Below are 23,175 nucleotides of genomic sequence, written 5' to 3' on the forward strand. Positions count from 1 at the left end.
AAGTCCAGTTGGTGCAGCAAATACGTCAGAAAATTGAGTCAAGGTCGGGCGAAAATCAGAGGGAACATCGTGGAGCTCGTCAATAGATATAGATGGCCCAGTGGGTGTAGCGGCTGGGAGCATCCATAGTTCAGAGAGTGAATCAACCTCATCAGATTGGAGGAGGGCCTAGAGCGAGGAGAGAGAAATTTCGCGAGAGCAAAGAGATGGGTCTCCCTCGAGAAAGACTTGCTGACCATTCCACGTGAACTCCATTCGGCCGTGACTGTAGTCATGTATCACACGACCCAATTCTTGGAGCCATTGAATACCGAGAATGACGTCGGGGCCTTTGATGGGCAACACAAATAGATCCAGAGTGAAGTCGGTACCCTGGAGGTTAATAGTGGTGTGGTGGCAGACATGTTGACAGATAATAGAGTCCCCGTTGCCGATACGGACTCGAAAGCTGGGAATCGGTGAAAGTGGCAGCTTGAGGCGCTCTGCAAGGGCAGGTGTAATGAAATTGTGAGTACTACCGTTATCAATCATTACCTGAAAACGGTGATTGAGTTTGGTGCCCCATAAGCGGAGAGATCGTGGGTGAGTAGCGCCTGACAAGGAGTGCAGGCTAGAGATGTCGCCCATGATGAGTGTCTCATCCAAAGAGTGATCAGCAGGTTCGGTTGATTCAATATCCTCCGAAGGTTCGAGGTCATCGCCCTCTAAAAGCATGACAGTGCTTTTTGATTTGCATCGATGGGCAGGGTTCCACTTTTGGTCGCAGTGGAAACAGAGGCCACGCTCGCGCTTCTCGCGGGTTTCAGCCGGGGTGAGGCGACGAACTGGAATAGCAGTGGTGGAATCATGGCGGGGGCCGGTGGCTGAGGAAGTGGTGATGAGGTGGCTCGATGGTGGTGGTGGTGTCGTATGCGTCGGTGGTGGCCGTGGCACGGAAGAGGGTGAAAAGGCCGGCCGATTGAGCTGCCGGTTGGGGCCGTTATGGCTGGGCGGGTCCTCTAAATACTTGCTTTCGAATAAGCGAGCAAGAGCAAAAGTCTCATCCAAAGTCGATGGCCGATTCATCTGCAAATCGCGACGAATAGAGGGCTGGAGCCCTGATATATAAAAGGAGATGAGAAGGGGTTCAGAGATACCCTGGACACGGCCCATTAATGATTCAAAGGTGGATTGATAGTCAGCCACGGATCCTTGTTGCGTGAGTTTGGCCAGCATGCCTTCGGGGTCCTCGAACTGAGACGGACCAAAACGCGAACGGACGCGGGCTAAGAAATTCGACCAAGTCGAGAGCATGTTCTGCGATTTCAGCCATTGAAACCATGTTGAAGCCTTGCCGTCGAGATGGAACGCGATGATCTGGAGGCGTTGGTTGTCGGGTGTGTTGTGGTATTGAAAGTATTCTTCGATCTTGAAAATCCAAGAATGAGGGTCGTCACCGTCGAAGCGTGGAACGTCCAAGCGGATCAGCGGACCGCGAGCATGAGAGTTGTCAAGGGTGTGGGAGGATGAAGGGTTGTGGGAAGACTTGAACAGAGCGACAAGTTCGTCGATTTGTTTTTGGATTGCGGCGTTCTGGGCGTCGAGATGTCGTTGCCAAGCAGGGACTTCGGAAGCCATGGAAACGTCAATGAAAGCACCAATTAATACGCTACGTATTAATGCTCACGTTAGGGAGAACGCGAAACTCCGGCAATTCTTACGATCACGCAAGGAAGAGCTCAAGCAAATAATTTCATAGCATAAAAAAGAACAATAACGTTCCCTTCTTCTTATATAGAAGCTAGGGCAACAAAAGTAATAACTTGGAGAACAAGAAATAAACTATAATCTAGCCCTAATCTATGGACGATACTAAACGGCCCATAAAAACAAGAAGTAAAGAAATAACTAATCAAGATAACGGTTGGGCTTTCGGATTGCCCGACGAGGTCTGCTCCGGGCTAAGCTTGGGCTTAGCTCATCATGTATACTTTGTTGGGCTTCTATTGGCGTATCAGATAGATATGAATGAATAGTGTTTGGTGGCATATCTGTGATGTGTGGTTTTGTTTCATGTGAGGGCTGCTTTCCTAAACTTGGTTATCAACTCCAATCCCAGATCAACAATTACTTTCTATTTTAACGTTCTACCTTTTGTCTCTACGTTTAACATCAAGAAATTCCTCTGCATACAAATTTGCAGACTCAAAGTCCATCAAAAAACAAACACTTGAAATGTGGTGATCTATAATTGAAATAACATCACAGCCAAACTGGTAAGCTTTTGATTTCTTAAACCTTTTCATTTTATCATTTAAATTCCTATTAAATTAAACCCCATAATTTATATTCTCATATATAGGAAGCATTAAACCACTTCAAAGTTGTTTAAACACAAACTATATATAAGAAACAAATGAATCAGAAATCAATTAAAACTATGAGAGTTTCCATATATATGAGAAACAGCAAATTAAGCAATCCAAGATCAATAAAAAATAACTATATTTAAAACGCAAACACAAGTTTCTTCAAACCTTCTTATCAAAGATCGGAGATACTAAACTTTCAACGTAGATATTCGCTTTCAATGAACGTTTGATTTTGCCGAGCAGCGAAAGCACATTATCATCTTCTACAAGATTAAGTTTGTGAAGCGATCCACGGATTAGCGAAATCTCTGCGTTTAGGTCTCTCCAAACTCGATGCACGAGAAAAATTGTTTGACAACGCTCATAAACAACGACATCCATCGCTTTCGCCCAAGAATCCTCTTTCATAACCCACACATCAAAATGAAATGTTCTCTTATTATAAGAGACCACGAAAAGGTATCCCTCGAGCACGCCCAAGCTCAGTATTGAATCACATGGCAGCTCCATCACCCCAAACTCTTCGCTCTTCAAATCAAATGTAACAACGTCAAAAACATTCATTCCACCATCGCTTTGCCAATGAATCTTTCCATTCGCAAACTGCACCCCACCATATACGAGACCAAAATCCCGATATTCCACCGTCTTCCATGAATTTGTTTTCGAGCTATAAACTTTGCACATATACTCGCTAAGACCGATAGCAAAAACCGCAATTCATCCCAACCGAACCCATATTTGGTAAAGTAGGAGGTATAACTCCATTCTCGGTCACTATAATTTGCGGTAATTCCTTGGAGATTCTAGTGGCCGGATTCCACACGACAAAACGCCATTGCTTGAGAAAGCAGACCAGCCCATTACAGCAACCCACAGTATGAACAAACTCCGACTGGAAACCCATTGTAGAGCTCAGAGAATCATAAATAAGAACGAGTCTGTGATGGGCAAGAGTTTTGATGAATTTTGGAAGTGGGTTTTGATGAACCGATCGCTGCCGATCAAAGAGCACCATGACTTCGAAACGCACCTGAATCTCAGGAGTGATTTCACCGTAAGTCTTGACAGTATTTCTTCGATGAGTTCTTCGGGAAGAAGAAGGAAAGATAGTTTGCTGCGTTTGCTATCCATTGTGCGCGACGGCTCTGTTTTGCAGAGTTTTGCTTACGATTTGATTCTAGGTGTATTTATAGGTTTGTAATTGAAGTTTTTGTTTTTAAATCAAGATTCAAGCCCCTATTTTTAAATAAATACAAAAATGTGGGACATTCAAAAATAAAAATATAAAATATGGATACTAAAAGCGGAGACAGAGAGAATATTTTCTTTCATTTCTCTCTTCATTGATATAGTATTAGTTTAATTTTTAATTTAATTTGGATATATAATAACTCCATTCGTCCCACAAATCTTGAGTCACTTCTTTTCTTTTCGGCACGAGAATTAAGGAGTTGAAGATTTAGTGTTTTAAGTGTGTAGGTAATAAAATAGAAAAGTGATAATCTAGAAAAGTACACAATTAATTAAGATAAGTTTAATTAGAACTCCTTTTTTTTCTAATTCTTACTATATATAGAAATGAATCAAGATTCGTGGGACGACCGAAAAAAGAAATTGACTCAAGATTGAGGGTACAACCCGGTTGTACCCAAGGTTGAGAAGATAAAAATTCTTCGTACCAAAGAAAATATGAAAGTCTTTCAAAACATCAAACCTCCCACGCTAAACAATTCTAACACAATTAGGAAACCAAAATTAAAAAAAAAAAAAAAAAGATATGCATCAGATACGCTCCGGATTTAAACGTCGAAACAAACCCCAAACTATTGTAAGTTTTGTAACACAATTAACAAACCAAAACTAAATACGAAAAAAAAGAAAAAAAGAAGAAGATATGCATAAGATATTTACTATTCGTCAGATACGCTGGTCTAAGAGCATCTCCAACCGGGGGATCGAAGGGAGCCTCGATCCGGTGCACCAAACTGTTGCCTGCGTTGGAGTGCCGAGCTGATGCGAGGCCGTGTCTTGGCAGAGACCCGGGGCGAAGGAGAGAAATAGCTGGCGCGTCCGGAGGACGCGCCCCAATTAAAAAAAAAAATCGAATTCTATTTTTTTTTGAAATATTGAGCCGTTTGATTTTTTTTTTTAAATTCGACCGTTGGAAGCCAACGGTATTGTGAGCCATTTGGTCTCGTTTTGGTCCGATTGAGCCCTAGGAAATTATTGTAATTTTTATTTTTTTATTGTATTTAAATTATGTCTTTAAATTATTGTAATGTAGAATTTTAATTTTAATAAAATATGAATTTTAAAAATAAAAGTGTAGAAATGTGAATTTTGTGGAAATGAGGATCTAAACACTCATTTAAGACACAATGCATTGGAGAGGGTGTATCTTAGGTGGGGACCACCTTCTAAGACACCCCCTAAGTACCAATGCATTGGAGATGCTCTAAACAAACTCTAAATATTCTAACACAATTAACAAACCAAAACTAAATAGGAAAAAAAGAAAGAAAAAGAGAAGAAGAGAGATATGATCAGATACACATTGTAAGTTCTAACACAACTAGGAAACCAAAACTAAATAGAATAAAATATTAATTAAAAAAATAAGATGATTTCTGTGCAGAAAAAAAAAAAATCAAGGGGAGGGGAAAATGCGGGTGGGATCTAGTATCCCACAAAATTTATGTATCATCATTATGTTAATAATAATTTTTCATAAAAATAAAATGTATTATGATATTATGAATAATACTTTCAAATAATAGAAAAAAAGGTAATTATATACTATCAATCATGATAATGAATTACTACTAACTAATAAAAAGTGAAGGTTTAAAAAAAACTAATAAAAAGTGAAATTAGATGATTAAAAATAATTATATACCATAATTAGATTACAAAATTAAACTGACATACAAATTCTAAATAAAAGATCATCTAAAAAAAAAGAAAAAAGAAATAAAAGAAAATTAAAAATATATATATAAGGGCCTTAAATCTTGATTAAAAACAGCATAGTTCAGTCCGATTTTGATAAGGGCCTTGAATCTTGATTAAAAAACAAAAACTTCATAGTGCAAACTTTTAAATACAGTTAGACACCAAATCGTAGCCGCCGCGCACTATGGATAGCAAAAGCCGCAAACTATCTCTCCCTTTCCTTCCTGAAGAAATCATTGAAGAGATACTGCCAAGACTTGCGGTGAAATCACTCCTGCGATTCAGGTGCGTTTCGAAGTCATGGCATTCTTTGATTGGCAGCGAGCAATTCATCAAAACCCATCTCCAAATTTCATCAAAAAACACAGCTCTTGCCCATCACCGGCTAATTACCTCTCGCTATTCAAAACAGCGTCAGCACCGTATGGGTCAAATCGTCGGCTGCTGTAATGGGCTGGTCTGCGTAATCTGGAAAAACTATTTCGTGTTGTGGAATCCCGCCATTAGAATCTTCAAGGAATCACCGCCCTCGTACCGTGTCGGTCTTGTCAATTGTGGGTTCGGTTGGGATGAATCGAGTGGCGAATACAAGTTGCTTGTGGTTTCTTTCAATGATTCTCCCAATACGCAAGACCACTATATGTGTAAAGTTTATGGCTCAAAGTCAAATTCATGGAAGCCGGTGGAGTCTGGGAATTTTGATTCCGTACATGGTAAGGCGCATTTTGCAAGTGGAAAGCTTCATTGGCTCCGGATGAAGGCGAATGGCGGATTAATGAATATTGTTGCTGATATTGTTACATTTGATTTGAAGAGTGAGGCTTTTGGAAAGATGGAGTTTCCACGTCCATGTGATTCATCGGTGAGGTTGGGCGCTCTCGAGGGTCGCCTTTGTGTGGTCTCTAATTATAAGAGAACACACTTCGATGTGTGGTTTATGAAAGATGATTCTTGGGTGAAGATGATGCAAGTTCTTGTTTATGAGCCTTGTCAAAGATTTTCAGTCGTGAAACGAGTTTCGAGAGGCCTAGACGCAGAGATTTTGCTACTCCGTGCACTGGTTTTCTCGGTTCACCATCGAAATCTTGTAGAAGAGGACGTGTTTTCGCTGTTCAAAAAACTCGAAGGTGCCTTCGAAGAGAATGTCTACATTGAAAGTTTAGTCTCTCCAGTCTAATATTTCTTGCTTCATTTTAAATAGAATTATTTTTGATTGATCTTGGATTGCTTTGCTGTTTCTCAAATATATTGTTGAACTATCATGATTTTATTGGTTTTTGATTCATTTGTCTCTCATAGTTTGTGTAGGTGGTGTTTATTTTATCTGATAATGATAGATGAATAAAAATAATATGGATTAATCTATTGTAAGCTTTCATTGATTAAATAACTATGAATGAAAATAAAAACACTGTGTGTGCATGTGTTGGCCTAACGGTAAGTGGATAATGCCCAAGGCCCGAGGTCCTGGGAGTCCACTATGGTGCCGTCTTCAAATTTCTTTATTTATTTATCTAATATATCAAAAAAAAAAAAAAAAAAACCTGCTGCTGCTTCATAATGTCAAGGAAAGGCGTTTTCTCTTGTGGAATCCTGCCATCAGAATGTAGATGGTAATAGAGAATGAAGAGATGCCCTGCTCCAAATATGTGTTGCATACAAGGTGTTTTTGGTTCTGCAAATTTGTATGCGGGGGAATTTCTTGAAGTTAAACGCAGAGACAAAAAGTAGTAATTTAAAATAAAGTTGAGTAATAACTACGCCACATAGAAATGCCACCAAATACTATTCATTCTACTGTGTTTTTCCAAGGATTAATTTTTCCTAAAGGCACTGTTTCTTACACTAAACACTTCAACATCTGTAAGGGTTTCAATAGTTGTTATATATCTGGCACCAAGAATTTTCTCAAGTCTTATGCTAATCATGGCGATCGCCGGGATTCGGCTTGATGGTATTATGGCTAATGGAATCTTCAACTCCAACTCTGTTAGAATGATCGATTGCTGGAGGACGTCGGGCTGGGACGGCTTTCGGGACTTTTCTACAAACTCCAGGTGCGCTGGGGTTTGGGTGCGTGAACTTTTTGGCGTTGTACCGATTTCTTGCGTTTTATTTCTTTTCTTATCGTTGTAATTGACGACCACTCTTTTTCCGCATACAGAGCTTTTCCCAATAGGTCTTCTTTGATGAGGTTTTAGCGAGGCTCAGCCTTTGTAAGCGTCTCCTTTCTCTTCAAGAGTTCATAGGTCTTTTTTTTTTATTTTTTTATAATAAAATGGTATTTCATCTATAATACTTTTATGGATTTAGATATTTTGGGGCCCCTATATTTTCGGGAATATGTGCGGTCGACCGCCGCTCGCAGGCCAGAACTGCCCCTGCTTACCCTTCAAGTCCAAGAAAATACTCCCTCCGTCCGCCAAAAGTGGACCACTTTGGCTAGGCACGGGATTTAATAAAATTGGTAATGATTTTGATGTAGTGGAGAAAGGGTCCCACCACTTTATGAGATATGTGGTTGAAATTGAATTTGGGGTGGTTTTTTTGTAAATAAAGAGTGTTTGTAAGGATAAAAGATTAAAGTGGATGGTGGGACCATTTCCATAAAAGGAAAGTGGTACACTCTTTGCGGACGCCCAATATAGTAAAAATGGTCCACTTTTGGCGGACGGAGGGAGTAATATATATCTCCCCTACCCAACATGAAAGTAAATAATCGCAGAGCTCAGTTATTTTCCATGATTTTTTCTTTGAATTATAAACTTTACCAACTCATTTCCACTAGAAATAATTAATTATATCAACCAAAAGAACAAACACAACCGATCTCCAAATTTATAATATAGCAGTTTCTCGGAGATTTGAGTGGCAAGTGAATTTTTCTTGGTTCCTCGATGTTGGAGAGAATTTCTATAAAACTTAACAATTGAAGGACTTTTCTGCAAATAAGGATAAGTGAAAGGATGTAAATGCTATTCTTTATTAGTCTATAAAGAGTAGTTAGTATTATCTCAATAGTTAGGGGTTGAATTATAGAATATTGAGAGAGAGAGAGAGAGAGAGCGGCAACACCATTGTTGTGAGCTTGAAGCTCTCATTGCATCTGTATTCTCAATTTCTTGATAGTGAATGATCTATATATCCCCTCCGTGGATGTTGGCACATTGCCGAATGTCATGAACTTAGGAAATTCTGGGATTAATGGAGAGGAAATGCAAGTTGGGGAAGCTGTGATGTCGAAGAGAGAGACGGCGGCGGCGGTGAAGGATGGAAAGTCGGAGCAGAGTGAAAGGAAGAAAGGAGAAGAATCGAGTTTGACTATGCAAGGAAGAGGGACTGGTTCGTGTGAGGAAGATTTGGCTGAAATGGGGAACATCAAAAGTGGCTAAGAGATCAATGGCCCAAATGCAAGATCTGGTGACATGTGGCACACTAGTTACCATTTATCATTATTTGATTTTCAGTACTTATATTCTTGTATTTAGCAACTTTAGCCCAAGGATCCCACCACCTTTATGAAAGATATTATGGACTAGATTAGGATATATTTGATATATTCTAATAACACTTAATTAATTGGGAACTAGTTGGACTATTGGACCTATTAATTGGAGTAGGATTGACTTCCTTAGTAAGACAACCCTTTGGTTTATAAGAGAAGCCAAGTCTTTGGCTTACAAGGTAAGCCAATTCATTTGGCTTATAAGTAGAGGTGTTGGTCTTACAAGGTAAAATGAGAGCTTTTGCTTGCAAACACTAAGAGAGCACTATAGTTTCAATCGGAGATTTCCTAGCTGTCGAAGATTGAATCGTGCACTTGGAATAGTTCTTGCATCGAATCGACATACACGTGGATACCTTAGTAGTGGATTCACGGCAAGAATCGAGACGCACGTTTACCACACAACGAGTAAGTTATTCCTTTCGTTGTGTGCCTATCTCTACACATGATGCATTTGTAAATCTAGATCTAATCCTTGAATGTATATTCCGCTGCGTATCATTAGATGATGTCAAGGATAACCAACAGTGGTATCAGAGCCCGGGGCTCGATTTACAATTGCTATTGTGTTCTAATTGTTTATGGGTTAAGAATATGTGATTTTAGAAATCTAAAACTGATATTTGGGATTTATGAATTTCGAAACCATTTTCTGAAATTGGGTGAAAATTGCTGGGCAATATTTGTATCACACTCGTCGGATCTGAGCCGACCGCTTTCTTGGACGAGAGGGCGACGGTGGCTCGGGGCTCGCCGATGTGCAGCGCCCGACCACCGGCCGCCAGCTGCGTCGTGGCTTCAAGCCGACGCGCCGCTGCACCTCTTTAGCAGTCCCGCCATCTCGGGCTTGGAGTCCGAAAAATGGAGGGCGACTGTTGGTGGAGGTCTTGCGTGCTGGAGGCGGCGGATTCACGGCTGTGAACGGCGACGAGGAGCTTCGTGACGGTGAGGACGCGGACAGGCGTCTGGAGACGTTGCCGCTTACCTCCGACGCGCCTTCGAGCCGCGACCGGCTGGGATCCGTCCAGCGAGAGCGCCGCTTCTTCCTCCGCTGAAAACGTGTCCCCTCCGACGCGGCTTCGAGCCGCGACCGGCGTGGTGACCTCCGGCGTGGACGCGCGACGTCTGATGGCGTCGTTGCTTCGCGCGCGGCAGCGGCGGGTTGACGGGCGAAGAGGCGGCAGCGGGGCTCCGGGCGAGGCGACGGGAACGAGAAAGGAGGCGGCAGCTGCTGCTGCAAATCCTTTTCTCCAACCCTTGCTGCTGAAAATTGGATTTTGGGCTTCAAGTGTTTGGGCCCACTGTGGGCTTGTTTATTTGATTAAATGGGCTGCTGTTGTTGACCTTTTGTGGGCTGCAAATATGATTTATTAAAGGGGTCTGGGCCTGTTTTAATAAATGGCCCAAATTGGGCAGTAACAATTTATAAAAAAAAAAATCTTTTATTAATTTAGAATTAATAATTGAACCCCAATTTCAGAATTAATTTATTAATTGGATTAATAAATTTAAATTATTGTTATTAATTTTGAATTAATAATAATAGAAATAAATTTATATTAATTTAGAATTAATATAAATTGATTAACCCATATTTAATTAGAGAATAAAATATTAATTTGATTAATGATTTTATTCGTAGAGTTTTATGTCTTTATGTGATAAGCATGCTATTTGATTTTATGCTTATTATTTAACTATAGTAGTTAAAGACCGCTTTTATCTTGGGTAGGCGGCGCCCAATATATGTAGTCCGCTTTGCTATGTATGGGTAGGCGGCGCCCAATATGTGTGGTCCGCATTTTATATGCCTGGGTAGGCGGCACCCAGTAATTGTTTTGCTATTTAATATTGGATATTAAATATAAGCAATTAGTATCACATGCTAAATACCCATTAAATATAAGTCTTTGTGTAAGCACAAAACGCGTCGTCCATCATAATTGTCTGAGCAACCCATCCTTTTCGATCAAGAGTATTTACACCCAAGTGTTTGCTCTAGTCTACAAGGCCAAGGCTCATTCATAGGTTGGCACCGTGTGATGGGGTTGACTTGCTTGATCATTTGTGGCGTGAAACTCGACCAAAGTGATTTAAGGACGCAGATTAATTAGATTAATCAACCGAGAGTTGCAAAATTGTTGTTGCAATTGGCTTAGAGGCCTATTAAGTAATATTATTGCAGTCATCAGCCCAAGCAGAGGCTGCATAATATTGACTTAGATCTCGGACCACTAAGATTTATATAACATATAAATCCGTATTTTACGTTGGGGGCGTAAAATATGTCAAAAATTAGTGGGAGCTAATCAATACGATAGCCCATTGTTTGATTGGTGATACAATGTGATCATAGTTTACTCTTTCTAATTTGCTTTTCTTTATTTATTGATCAGATATTATGTCGAATTTGTCGCTAAAGTGTTTGATGGAAACTAACAAGTTGACTGGGTCAAACTTCACGGATTGGCTCCGTTGCTTGCGTCTGGTCTTAAGGCTAGAAAAGATTGAGTACGTCTTGGACGACCCAATCTCTGCAGAGTATGCTAAGTTTGACGAAGCTGCTCATAGGAAACATGTCGAGGATGCGACTTCGGCACAATGTGTTATGTTGACCTCTATGACTACGGAGTTACAGAGGCAACATGAACACATGTTCGCTTTTGATATGTTGAAACACTTGAAAAGTTTGTATGCTTCAGAAGCTCAAACTATAGAGTATAAGATACTCCGAGATCTATTCAAGTGTAAGCTTCACGAAGGGAGCCCGGTTTCTGATCATGTTTTGAAGATGATTGGATTGATTGAGAGGTTAGCACCGATTGGAACGATGCTACCCGCTACTGTCTCTGTCAATCTAATTTTGCAGTCTTTGCCTGCCTTGTTTGAGAATTTCATAGTGAATTTCAATATGAACGGTACTAAGGCGAGTCTGCCCGAGCTTCATAACATGCTGAAGACTTATGAGTCTACCACCACTAAAGGCAAATCTGTGCTCATGGTGAGCTCTTCTGCTACATCTTCCAAGAAGAAGAACAAGCAGAAGAAAAGGCAGAAGAAAGCATTAGATGCTAGTTTAAAGCCTAAGGGTGGAGGAAGTCATAAAAAGTCGAAGTTGCCAAAGGATTAGTGCTTATTCTGTCATGAAAAGGGGCACTGGAAGAGAGACTGCCCGAAATACAAGGCACAAGGTGCATCGGGTTTGAGCTCGGGTATGTTTGTCATTGAGATAAACATGTCTATTGATAATTCACAATCTTGGGTATTAGATACAGCTTGTGGCTCACACATTTGCAATAATGTGCAGGGCCTAAGTGAAACCAAGAAAGTGATGCCCGGGGAAGTCGATCTACGCGTGGGAAATGGAGCAAGAGTTGCTGCTGAACGCGTAGGGACTTATAGATTGGATCTTCCTTCGGGAAATAGACTAGTTTTAAGTAATTGTTACTTTGTTCCTTCTATTTCCAAGAATATTATTTCCATTCCGATGTTGGACATTGAAGGTTTTTCCTTCCATTTTGGAAACAGTCGATGCTCGTTTTCCCTTAATGGATTGTTTTATGGAAGTGCCTCTCTTTTGAATGGTTTATATTATCTTGAATGTGAAAGGAGTATTCTCAATGTACAAAACAAACGACCTAAGCTGAGTAATGCGAATAATACTACCTATCTTTGGCATTGTAGACTTGGTCATATCAATGAGAATAGGATAGCAAGAATGAGAAAGTTAGACTTTCTCACATCATTTGACTTTGAGTCATACGGTGCTTGTGAATCTTGTCTCAAAGGAAAGATGACTAAGAAACCACTTTCTGGGAAGGGGCTACGAGCCAAAGACTTGCTAGAACTGATTCACACAGATGTGTGTGGACCATTCCCTACACAAGCAAGAGGTGGATATTCGTACTTCATAACTTTTACTGATGATTTTTCGAGGTATGGATACGTGTATCTCATGAAACACAAATCTGAGGCCTTCGAGAAATTTAAGGAGTTTAAGTTAGAAGTCGAGAAACAACTTGGGAAAAGTATAAAGGCTCTTCGATCAGATCGAGGAGGAGAATACTTAAGCCATGAGTTTCTTGATTACTTAAAATCACATGGAATTCGGTCAGACTGGACTCCTCCGGGGACACCTCAAATGAATGGGGTATCCGAAAGGAGGAATCGAACTTTATTAGATATGGTTCGATCCATGATGAGTTTTGCAAGTCTCGTTTTATTCCTTTGGGGTCATGCCTTACAGACCGCTGTTTATATTCTGAATAGAGTTCCTTCTAAATCAGTTGAGAAAACACCATATGAGTTATGGTGTGGCAAAAAGGCAAGTCTTAACCATATGCGGACCTGGGGATGTCCAGCTTTTGTTAAGAAAATGATGACTGATAAGTTGGAATCTAAAAGTGAGAAATGTTATTTTGTGGGATATCCTAAGGAAACAATTGGATATTATTTCTACGTTCCCGGTGATCACAAGGTGATTATTTCCCGGAATGTGACGTTTCTAGAAGACACCTTTGTCTCTAAGGAACAAGGTCACAATACGATAGAACTTGAAGAAATTCAAGAACCGCAAAATAACATAGAGGATGAAAACTTGTCTAATGGTGTGGACAAGAATTCAGTGGGAGTATTTGATGATCTATTGGGAAGGGGAATATCTCTTAGAGAGACACCTCAAGACAATGAGATGCATCAAAGACACGATGATACAATAGTTGTGTCACCACCACCTCAAGAAAATCTTGAGGATGTCCCTGAAAATTTCGAAACTGTTGAAACGTTCAACACAGAGGAACCTGCTCACATTCAGAATATACAACCCGAACAAATGCAAGAACAACTCCATAGGCCTCGTAGGAATCGTCGAGCACCTGAAAGACTTAATCTATTGGTTGAGAACCAAGATGATGAAGTTGATCTGGATGATGATGAACCTAAGACCTATACCGAAGCGGTGTCGGGCACCGACTCGGAGAAGTGGCTTGAAGCCTTAATTTCTGAAATGGACTCGATGTACTTCAATCTAGTCTGGGAACTAGTTGATTTGCCAGATGGAAAATATCCCATAGGCTGCAAATGGATCTTCAAAAAGAAGAGAGATGCAGATGGCATAGTACGAACCTACAAGGCTAGGTTGGTGGCAAAGGGTTATAGTCAACGCGAAGGCATTGATTATGACGAATCCTTTTCACCAGTCGCAAAGATTAAGTCCATTAGGATTTTACTTGCTATAGCTGCATACTATAACTTTGACATTTGGCAAATGGATATCAAAACCGCGTTTCTCAATGGAGAACTTGAAGAGGAAGTCTATATGACTCAACCTGAAGGTTTTGTATCCAAAGAAAGGCCGAATGCAGTATGTAGGCTAAAGAAGCCCATTTATGGACTTAAGCAAGCTTCTAGGAGTTGGAATATTTGCTTTGACAAAGCTATCAAATCGTTTGATTTTGTCAGAAGCAAAGAGGATCCATGTGTTTATAGTAAACGCAAAGATGGGAACATTGTCTACCTTATCATATATGTTGATGACATTTTGATTATGGGTAGTGATCGTTCCATGATGCAATTCGTGAAAGAATGGTTGGCTAGCTCCTTCATGATGAAGGACCTGGGTGATGCTTCCTATATCCTTGGGATAAAGATCTATCGGGATAGACCTAATAGATTGTTGGGATTATCACAATCCACCTTACATAGATAAATTGCTAAAGCGCTTCTCAATGGAAAATTCTAAGAAAGGATTTCTTCCTATGGGACATGGTATAATCTTGTCTAAGAAGGGTTGCCCTTCTAGTGACCAAGAGATTGAATACATGAAAAGGATCCCATATGCTTCTGCTATAGGATCGATAATGTATGCCATGACATCTACTAGGCCAGATGTGGCATATGCGCTTAGCATGACAGGCAGATTTCATCTGATCAGAGAAATAATTGAAAGAGGCGATGTGAAATTAGAAAGAGTACTCACTGATGATAACTTAGCCGATCCTTTCACCAAGCCGTTGTGTATAGCAAAACACAACAAACATTTTTAGAGCTTGGGTGTTAGACATGTTGGAAGTTGGCTTTAATTTAGTGGGAGTTTTGGTTTGAATGTCTTAGAAACAATTTGAATTGAGACATCCTTACATGATAACATTTATATATGTTATTTGATTTCATGGGCTAGTGCATTTATTAGAATATTTGGTTTTATTGTTTGAATTTATTCTTTTATTTGTTCCCTTGAATTATCACTTCTATTAATGATGTGAGACATTAATGGTTTGAGTGTAATTCTAAAGATGCCCTAACCAATGGTCATCAAGAATGGGATATTGATGACATGTGATAGGTTAGCATGTGGTCTGCATCATATTCTTAGAGAATGTAGTTGATCTCACAACTACGAGTAATTTGATTCTCGTGATGGACACATGGATATTTTGGAGAATATTGGTATACCCTGCTATTAAATCATTTGTTCTAGTGTCTATGATTTAATAGTGTATGGAGTATGTAATAGTCCTTTGACTTGAGGTCAATACTCATTTTGTTTGTTGAGTGGTGTGCTTTGACCAAGTACAATGCTTGCACTCCATCAAAGGGGTAGATACGGCTTGTGTTGGGTACATCATGAGGCAAATGGAAATGGTAGTTGAGCCAAGAATAGGATTCATTCCTCGATTTGAATTTCGAGAGAACACTTCAAATTCTCTATATTATTTGACCGTTAGTCATTGGCCAATGCAAAGATATATTCAATTGGAATAATTGAATATGATCGGAAGGGTCATTTAATAAAGATGAGATAAAATGATTGATCTATTGAGATAGACACATGGCAGATCCTAGGCTCAATCGAGTGGTTCGTGAATGAAGGGATATCACATAAACTTCATATAAAGGTTTGTTTACAGAATCCACGTAAACGTTCTTCATATATCGAGTTCGCTACACAACGCAGTCTAGGAGTTTTGTGTAGACTTTAATTTGATTATCGTCGATAATGGAGGCCTAAAGGGTCACACTTTATGTATATTGTTGGTTCGCCTAAGGATGCAAGGATAGTGCTTGGTGTTTAATCTAATGCTAGTCCAAGTGGGAGATTGAAAGATATTATGGACTAGATTAGGATATATTTGATATATTCTAATAACACTTAATTAATTGGGAACTAGTTGGACTATTGGACCTATTAATTGGAGTAGGATTGACTTCCTTAGTAAGACAACCCTTTGGCTTATAAGAGAAGTGATAACACTCATGTTTCCATGGTTTTAGTGTTCATATGATGTCAATTTTATAGGAAACTAAGTGTTGGATGATTGTTTTATGCTTAATTTGCTTTATCTTTTGAAACATGTTTCTTACTCGAACTTTGAAGGAAATTTCAGGTTTATTGAGTTCGAATTTGGAAAACTTCCCTGAAATAGAAGTTGTAGATCGTCTCGATACGCGTTCGTGAGCGCAAACGGATCATAAATCGGAGTTCGGACAAGAAAGTTATTACCAAAACAAGAAAGTCGCGCGCAGCAGCGAAACGGCGGCGACCCCGCGGCGACCGGGCGGCGACCGCCGCCCGAATAAGGATTTTTGGGAAGGAGCCGGCGACCGGCCGGCGACCACCGGGAAGCCCGCCGAGTTTTCGGCGCCACCTCCGTATTTTTGCGTTTTTTAGGCGTTTTTCAAGTCCTTTTCGAGCTCAAACTCTGTATTTTACCCTGGTACTATAAATAGGTCTTCTTTTGACCTATTTTGGGTTCCTTTTTCAGTTCCAAACTTTTATTTTTCAATTTCATAGCTTTAGAATTTATTGCTTTCCAGTTTTTACTGCTTGGATTGGATTTCCACAAGATTGAAGATTCAAGGTGCTACATTCGTTCTTATTCAGTTTTTATATAATTCAGTTTTTCCAATTGCTTTCTTTTTAATTATGTTTATGTTTTATTTCAGCATGTCTGGCTAGTTCCCTTTAGCTGATTCTAGGGTTTGTAAATAGTTGATTGAATTTATGTGATTTATTTGTTAATACCTTTGTGCCTTCCAGTTTATGATTCATAATTCCTGGTGCTTAATTTCTTGTGAATTATCTGATCAATAGTTTGCATGTTTAGCTATTCGTTTGAGACCTAGCGGAGATAACTGTTTAGCGGATTCAGGAATGTATTATATGATTTTAACCTTGAGACCTAGCGGAGATAGGTGGATCATAGGGAGCTATTCTTATGAGCTATTGGGAGTTAGTAGATTTTCTTGAGACCTAACGGAGATAGATAATTTACTAATCTACGATCGTTGCTGCTCTAGCGAGAGTGATTGATTAATTAAGTGATCTCTCATCATAACTGGATTAAACTGGTACATAGGATTAATAGATTAATTGCGTAGATTTAGTTAATGAATTTACTACCCTAGGATCAGTTGTCTTTTTATATTTGAATTTTTCCTACGTGCTTTTATTTATCATTATTTGCGTTTTAGTTTAAGTTAATTAAACCTTCCTGCTTTCGTTTACCTGCATACTGTGAGAGTCTGTTTAGGAGATAGATAAAGTAATTTCGTTTTACAGTCTCTGTGGATACGATACTCTGCTTGCTATTTCTGTGCTACGATTACACCGTATTAGTTGCGGTATTTTTGTTGCTAATAAAATAGTGATCAACTTTTTGGCGCCGTTGCCGGGACTGTTAAGAAGTTGCTTTAATATTTTCGATAGGACTTTATAGTACTGTAGGTTTTATTTGTTTTTATTTTTCTTTTCTGACTGTTAAAAGTTGTGTTTCTGTAGGTTGCATATGAACACACGATCTCACGGAAATCCTCTCTTTGAGTTTGACCCTGAAATCAATAAGACCTTGCGCAACCTAAAGAAGCAGAACGATCAAGTTGAGACAGAAACGATGGCTACTCCAGAGCAAATCCAAATTCGAGCTTTGCAAGAGCAGTTGAAGAAGCTGCTTGATGCACAGGAGACAAGAGAGGCTCAGAAACAACCAGTCATCAATGAAGCGTTCATACCACAGTATGTGTACCAGGAGCCCCCACGAGTGAACGTTAACAACTTTGAGCTGAAAACGGGTTTGATCACGATGGTCCAACAGAGCCAATATGGTGGACAAGCGATTGAAGACCCTAATGCGCACCTAGCGCATTTCCTGGAGCTGTGTAGCACGGTGAAGATGAATGGTGTCCCTGATGACATTATCCGTCTTCGTCTTTTTCCATTCTCACTGCGGGATAAGGCGAAGTCGTGGTATCATACGCTGCAGCTGGGAGAGAATATCGTGTGGGAGGATTTGGCTCATGCATTCCTACGCAAGTTTCATCCGCCTGGCCTTACGTTGAAGTTGAAGATGGACATCGTGCAGTTTCAACAGTACGATGGAGAAAAGCTAGCGGAGACTTGGGAGCGGTATCAGGAGAAGCTCAGAAAGTGCCCAAGCCATGGATTTGATGAAGGCACGCTCGTGATCATGTTCTACAATGCCTGCGGGGAGCGTACAAGGATGCACATGGATACAGCTGCAGGTGGCTCTCTATTGCAGAAAAGCAGTACTGAAGCATGGAGCATTATTGATAGCATGGCTTCTACAAGCTACCAATGGCCATCTGAGCGAGTACAATTGAAGAAGGTTGCAGCTGCGTCAAGTTCTGATCCTATGGCAGCAATGGTTACTCAACAGGCAGCGATGGCTACACAGCTGGCAGAGCTGACTACAAAAATTGGTGAGTTGAATGTTAGACGTCATGTGCAAGCTGTGATAGACCCGTCAAGCATGGAAGATGTCAATTTTGTGAATGGCAGAAATTATGGGAATTTCCAGCAAGGACAACCAGGAATATATGGCAGAAATCAACAATTTCAACAGGGTCAGCAGCAGTTCCAGCCAGGAGCACGCCCGCATCCTAACCTTTCTTACGGCAATCCGAACAATGCTTTGCAGCCTCCACCTGGATTTTCTATGTCTAGCGGAGGAGTTATCAATGAGCCAAAGAAAGATTCGATGGAAGACATGATGAAGCAGGTGTTGGGAAAGATAGGTGGTTTGGAAACGAATGTAGGTGCGTGGAAGACCAACATGGAAACCCAAGTGAGTCAAATAGGAAATCATGTTTCATCACTGTCTAAACAAGTGCAGATGTTGGAGACTCAAGTTGGTCAGATGGCCAACCAAGCAGCTGCGCAGCACACACCAGGAAAGTTTCCTAGCAACACTCAGTTCAATCCGAAGAGCCAACATCAACAGCCTCAGCAAAATCAGCAATGTCATTCCATACGGGTGGTTGATAATTCAGTTGAGGATGAAGAGCAGCGGGATCATACAGAGCAGCGGGACGGCAAGAATGGAAAGGAAAAAAATGTAGAGATTATGGAGGAGGATAACCTGGAGACGATTGTGTGTGATTCGCCGCCTACTTCTAAGGTATCGTCGAACACCTCTGCTGTTAAGAAGCCTATTCCTACTCCTACGTTTCCCAAGCCAGAGTACAAGCCTGTAGCACCCTTCCCGAATAGCCTGGCAAAGCCGAAGATGTAATACCCCGCTCATTTCGATTAAGTTTAGAATTTATTTCAAGCTTAGATTAGGATGATTTATGCCGGAGAAATAAAAAACGATTTATTTTAATTCCAACAAAAATAATTTTCAAAAGTTTTGAAAATTTGAGTTATTTAATTTCATTGAGTTATTTAAATTCATATGCATTTCATATAGTTTTATTTACATGAGCCATTTATTTACCGAACCTTGAAAGATTTTTACAGTCCCGATAATTCAACCCTGACAAATTTTAATTGTCCAATCAATGACTCAACTCACTCACACTCAATGTCTTTTCACTAGCCACTTTTGACTACACTCACCTACTCCCTCCCACTACTCCCACTACACCCACCTACACCCACTCTTTCCACCCACTTTACACTCACTCTTTCCACCCACAAAGCCATATCCTATGCTCACTCTTGTCCGCAAAGCCATATCCTATGCTCAAATCAATTTATTCCTACCTTATTTCACAAAATCTTTCACAATCTCTTTCTCGCAAGGAAGAAATTCAATGCACATCTCTATCTCCAGAAGTTCAACAACATCAGATTCACTAACCATTCGTTCCTACATAGAACACTATAAGGTTTATCTCAACTTTATTTTACTTTTCATTCAAGCACATCTCTTCTTGTTTCACAGAGCACTAACCAAACACACTCAATCAAATGAAAGCAACTCATTCACTCATGTGTGTATATATATTCGTGTGCATAGAATGAATAAGAGAATTCATCTAATATGCTATATTTTCAAACAAAGCCATGAATCTAGATAATCAAAAGCAAAGAAAAATCAAATCTTGCTCCCTGTTTTGAATACAACAAATTAGAGAAATCTTGGTTTCATGTTGCGCGTGTCCTGTTTTAGTCCGAGTGGGTTGTCGGGCCAGCAGACGGCGGCGATAGTGGCAGCTGATTGGCTGCTGCTATCGACCGGAGTTGAGCAGAGGGATGAGAGAACGGCGGCAGTGGCCTGGTAGCTATACTGTCGCCGGAAAACTGAGTGGTATAGACAGGAAAGGGTGGCGTCTGATTTTGGGAACCTAGGGCAGTTGCAGGGGGGCAGCAGCGCCTTGACGTTGCGAAGGGTAGAAGGAGATGAGAGAGAGTGGAGGGTACCGGTGATGGTGGCTTAGCTGCTGCCCGTCGATCCAGAGAGAAAAGAGAGAAAGTCGAGGGAGTCGAGGGTGGCGACACCTGGTGGCTGGTCGCGGTGGCCGAAGGAGAAGAGGGGAGGGGTGAATTTTCGATCTGGACTTTGGGGGCTGAGAGAGAGCAGTCGTGGTTTGGGGTCTGGGTTCTGAAACGGCACGGCGGCTTACCGCTGTCAGTTCGCCGGAGGGAGATGGCGGCCGGGGCCTGTGTGCACCGCCGTCTGTGCTTGTGTGTGTTGCGTGTCTGACCACGCGAGAAAAAGGGGGAAGGGGGGGGCGTTACAGGGGCGCCGGGTTTCGGTGAGTGAAGGGAGAGCCGAGGGTGGCGCGGCCTATCGCCGCTGCTCCTCCGGCGAATTCCGTGGCGGCGGAGCTCGTGAGAGAGAGATCAGCGTGGTGTGTGTGGCGGATTTGGTGAGGAACCGTGAGAGAGAGATTTGAGAAGAAGAAGAGAATCAGCGTGGGGTGAGGAAGAAGAAAAGAAGGTGTTGGGCTAGGTTTTGAGTTTTGGGCCGAGTTAGTTGGGCTGTTGGGCTTCTGTGTGGGCCAGTTTTTAATTTATTTATCAGATGGGCCCTATTATTGTTTAATTAACTTGGGCTGTGCAGATTTTTATTTAAAGGGACTCTACCATTTTATTTAATTAGACTATCATATTAATTTGATTATTTATTTAAAGATGATTTGCATAATAATATTGTATTATTATTATTTGTATATTTTAAGTGTAATTATTTATTATATGTTTAAGCATGTCATGAAATTGCATTAGCATTTTACAATAAAAGTATTTACGATTTAATTGGTTTTAATTATAATTCCAATTATTAAAAAAAGATGAGTAAGAATATTGTTGGTGTTCTTAACTCAAGAGAAATGTTTTTAATTATTTATTCATTAAATTTTGAAAACCCGACTAAGTGAATCATAGAATATTAAGCACTACACCATGACTTAAGATTAGCTTCACGAGACCTATTAAGAATAGAATTTCTTGTAGGCTTCGTGACCAGGGGGATTAGCGCTGCTTTCCCAAGACAGGTTTATATGTGATTATGATCTTCAGGCTTTGCCTAACCAGGTGGGCTTACTTTCCAAATGTACAAAGTATGATTGAGTTATTAAGCTCTAAATGTTTTCAATGAAATGCAAATTGTTTATTTAATGTAATGAAAACTGTTTATCCAATAAAATATTTTGTGCACTCTGCTCTGTTTAAGGCTCGCATAAGTTAATCGATCGAGGTTCTCTTATGACCTAACACGTTGTTTGAGAATTGTGTACACCTATTAGCTGACTCGGTGGGTTGATCTCCATTCGGGCACTAATTCATGTAAGAGGCGTTATAAGGGTGCTCGACGGGATGTGTTCCGGAGCATTGGGTCCCAAATGGGAACTTGACTGGGTTACGCCCTCAGTTCAAGTAAAGCGGGAGAAATGGATCTGTCGGTGGCTAAAAGGTCCGGGATCACAGCGAGTAACGAAAAGGGAGTGTGACATGTGCGCACAAATGAAAAATGTTTTAACATGCTTAGAAGTTATTTTATTTTAAAACCTTCTAAGTCATGTCAAGTATAATTGGATAAACTGCTCTTACGAAAATATGAAATGTTTATGAAAATGCATGCCCACTAAGTACATTAGTACTTAGCCCAAAAATACTTTCAAATGTTTTTAGGTTGGCTGGCTGGTGCTGACGGGACGGAGCTGAGGCTAGAGTTAAAATTCATATGTTAGACTTCCGCTGTAGCAATTACTCATATCAGTCTTTTGTTTTCCCAACTTAAGATCTTCATGTTAAATTTCAAATGATATACCTGACCGAGCTTAGACTCTTCACTACTAAATTTATGCCAATGAATGTCGGTTGTCAGAAGCATGAAACAAAACTTGTGATCCAAAGGGGCATAGCCCGACTTTCTATCCTATTTCGGGTTTTTACAAGGTTGTTCCTTGTTTATTTCTATGAATTAGTTGCACCTCGATTATATTTATTCATTCAAGAATTGGGGTGTGACAGAATGGTATCAGAGCATGAGTTTTCTTTCATGACTCTGATAACCATAAGCTTTTGATGTCGAGTCTAGAATAGTATCTCTAGACTTCTAAGAATGTCAGTAGCCCTCAGCTCGCCGTCACACTGCCTCAACTAAGGTACGATAATAGTTTCAAAAATATATATGCATATTCAAAGTTATGAAAATTTTCAAGAAAATGTGCGCCTAATATTTATGATGTTATGTGAATGCAAATTATCCTTCATGTTGTTATTTTGGGTCTCTGACTCATATAACTAAGCTCAATGTCGTGTTTGGGACTACCCGAGCCCTTAACGAATCAATGTATGTATGTATGTATGGTCGAGTTAGATTCCTTGAATCTTTCCGGCATAAGCAAAGTTTTTCATGAAAGGGACATTTAATGTCCATATGACTCAAAATTTCAAAGAAAGCAAATATATGTATGTATGTATGTATGAATGAATGATGAGAAAGTTTTATGTTATCATTTTAGGTTCACTGCCTATATGATTAGAATGATGAGTTCTTTTACAAACCGTAAGAGAACCACCCAAGAATGCCTTACGAATGTTAGTCGTGATAGTACCGCTTGATCGATTTAAGTAAAGACTGGTAAGATAGAAATGTTTAACATAGAGATGTTACA

General features: G+C 40.2%; 3 protein-coding genes and 1 long non-coding RNA gene across 4 annotated transcripts; 3 read left to right on the forward strand and 1 right to left on the reverse strand.

The window, feature by feature from the left end:
* Positions 1-2,510: 2,510 nt before the first annotated feature.
* Positions 2,511-3,038, reverse strand: LOC131018235 (F-box/kelch-repeat protein At3g23880-like). Its single transcript, XM_057946959.1, has one exon. It carries the CDS (start codon positions 3,036-3,038, stop codon positions 2,511-2,513), a length of 528 nt encoding a protein of 175 aa, XP_057802942.1.
* A 2,452-nt stretch (positions 3,039-5,490) lies between these two features.
* Positions 5,491-8,698, forward strand: LOC131018236 (F-box/kelch-repeat protein At3g23880-like). The gene is made up of 2 exons (XM_057946960.1): positions 5,491-6,433; positions 8,436-8,698. The coding sequence occupies exons 1-2, from the start codon at positions 5,491-5,493 to the stop codon at positions 8,696-8,698; spliced, it is 1,206 nt and encodes a 401-aa protein (XP_057802943.1).
* Positions 8,699-11,212: 2,514 nt separating this feature from the next.
* LOC131018237 (uncharacterized) lies at positions 11,213-11,941 on the forward strand. Its single transcript, XM_057946961.1, has one exon. The coding sequence runs from the start codon at positions 11,213-11,215 to the stop codon at positions 11,939-11,941; it is 729 nt and encodes a 242-aa protein (XP_057802944.1).
* A 7,669-nt stretch (positions 11,942-19,610) lies between these two features.
* LOC131017293 (uncharacterized) lies at positions 19,611-22,436 on the forward strand. The gene is made up of 3 exons (XR_009099531.1): positions 19,611-19,938; positions 21,509-21,589; positions 22,187-22,436. It is a non-coding gene; the product is annotated as an uncharacterized LOC131017293 (long non-coding RNA).
* The last annotated feature ends 739 nt before the right edge of the window (positions 22,437-23,175 follow it).

This window comes from Salvia miltiorrhiza, chromosome 3, assembly GCF_028751815.1.
Source record: "Salvia miltiorrhiza cultivar Shanhuang (shh) chromosome 3, IMPLAD_Smil_shh, whole genome shotgun sequence".
Classification (NCBI taxonomy): Eukaryota; Viridiplantae; Streptophyta; class Magnoliopsida; order Lamiales; family Lamiaceae; genus Salvia; species Salvia miltiorrhiza.

Excerpts from the sequence above, each read along its gene's own strand:
- LOC131018235 (XM_057946959.1), bottom strand. The coding sequence starts at position 3,038 with ATGTGCAAAGTTTATAGCTCGAAAACAAATTCATGGAAGACGGTGGAA.
- LOC131018236 (XM_057946960.1), top strand. The coding sequence starts at position 5,491 with ATGGATAGCAAAAGCCGCAAACTATCTCTCCCTTTCCTTCCTGAAGAA. Across the intron at positions 6,434-8,435 it reads GCTGTTCAAAAAACTCGAAG|TGAATGATCTATATATCCCC; the intron begins GTGCCTTCGAAG and ends ATTTCTTGATAG.
- LOC131018237 (XM_057946961.1), top strand. The coding sequence starts at position 11,213 with ATGTCGAATTTGTCGCTAAAGTGTTTGATGGAAACTAACAAGTTGACT.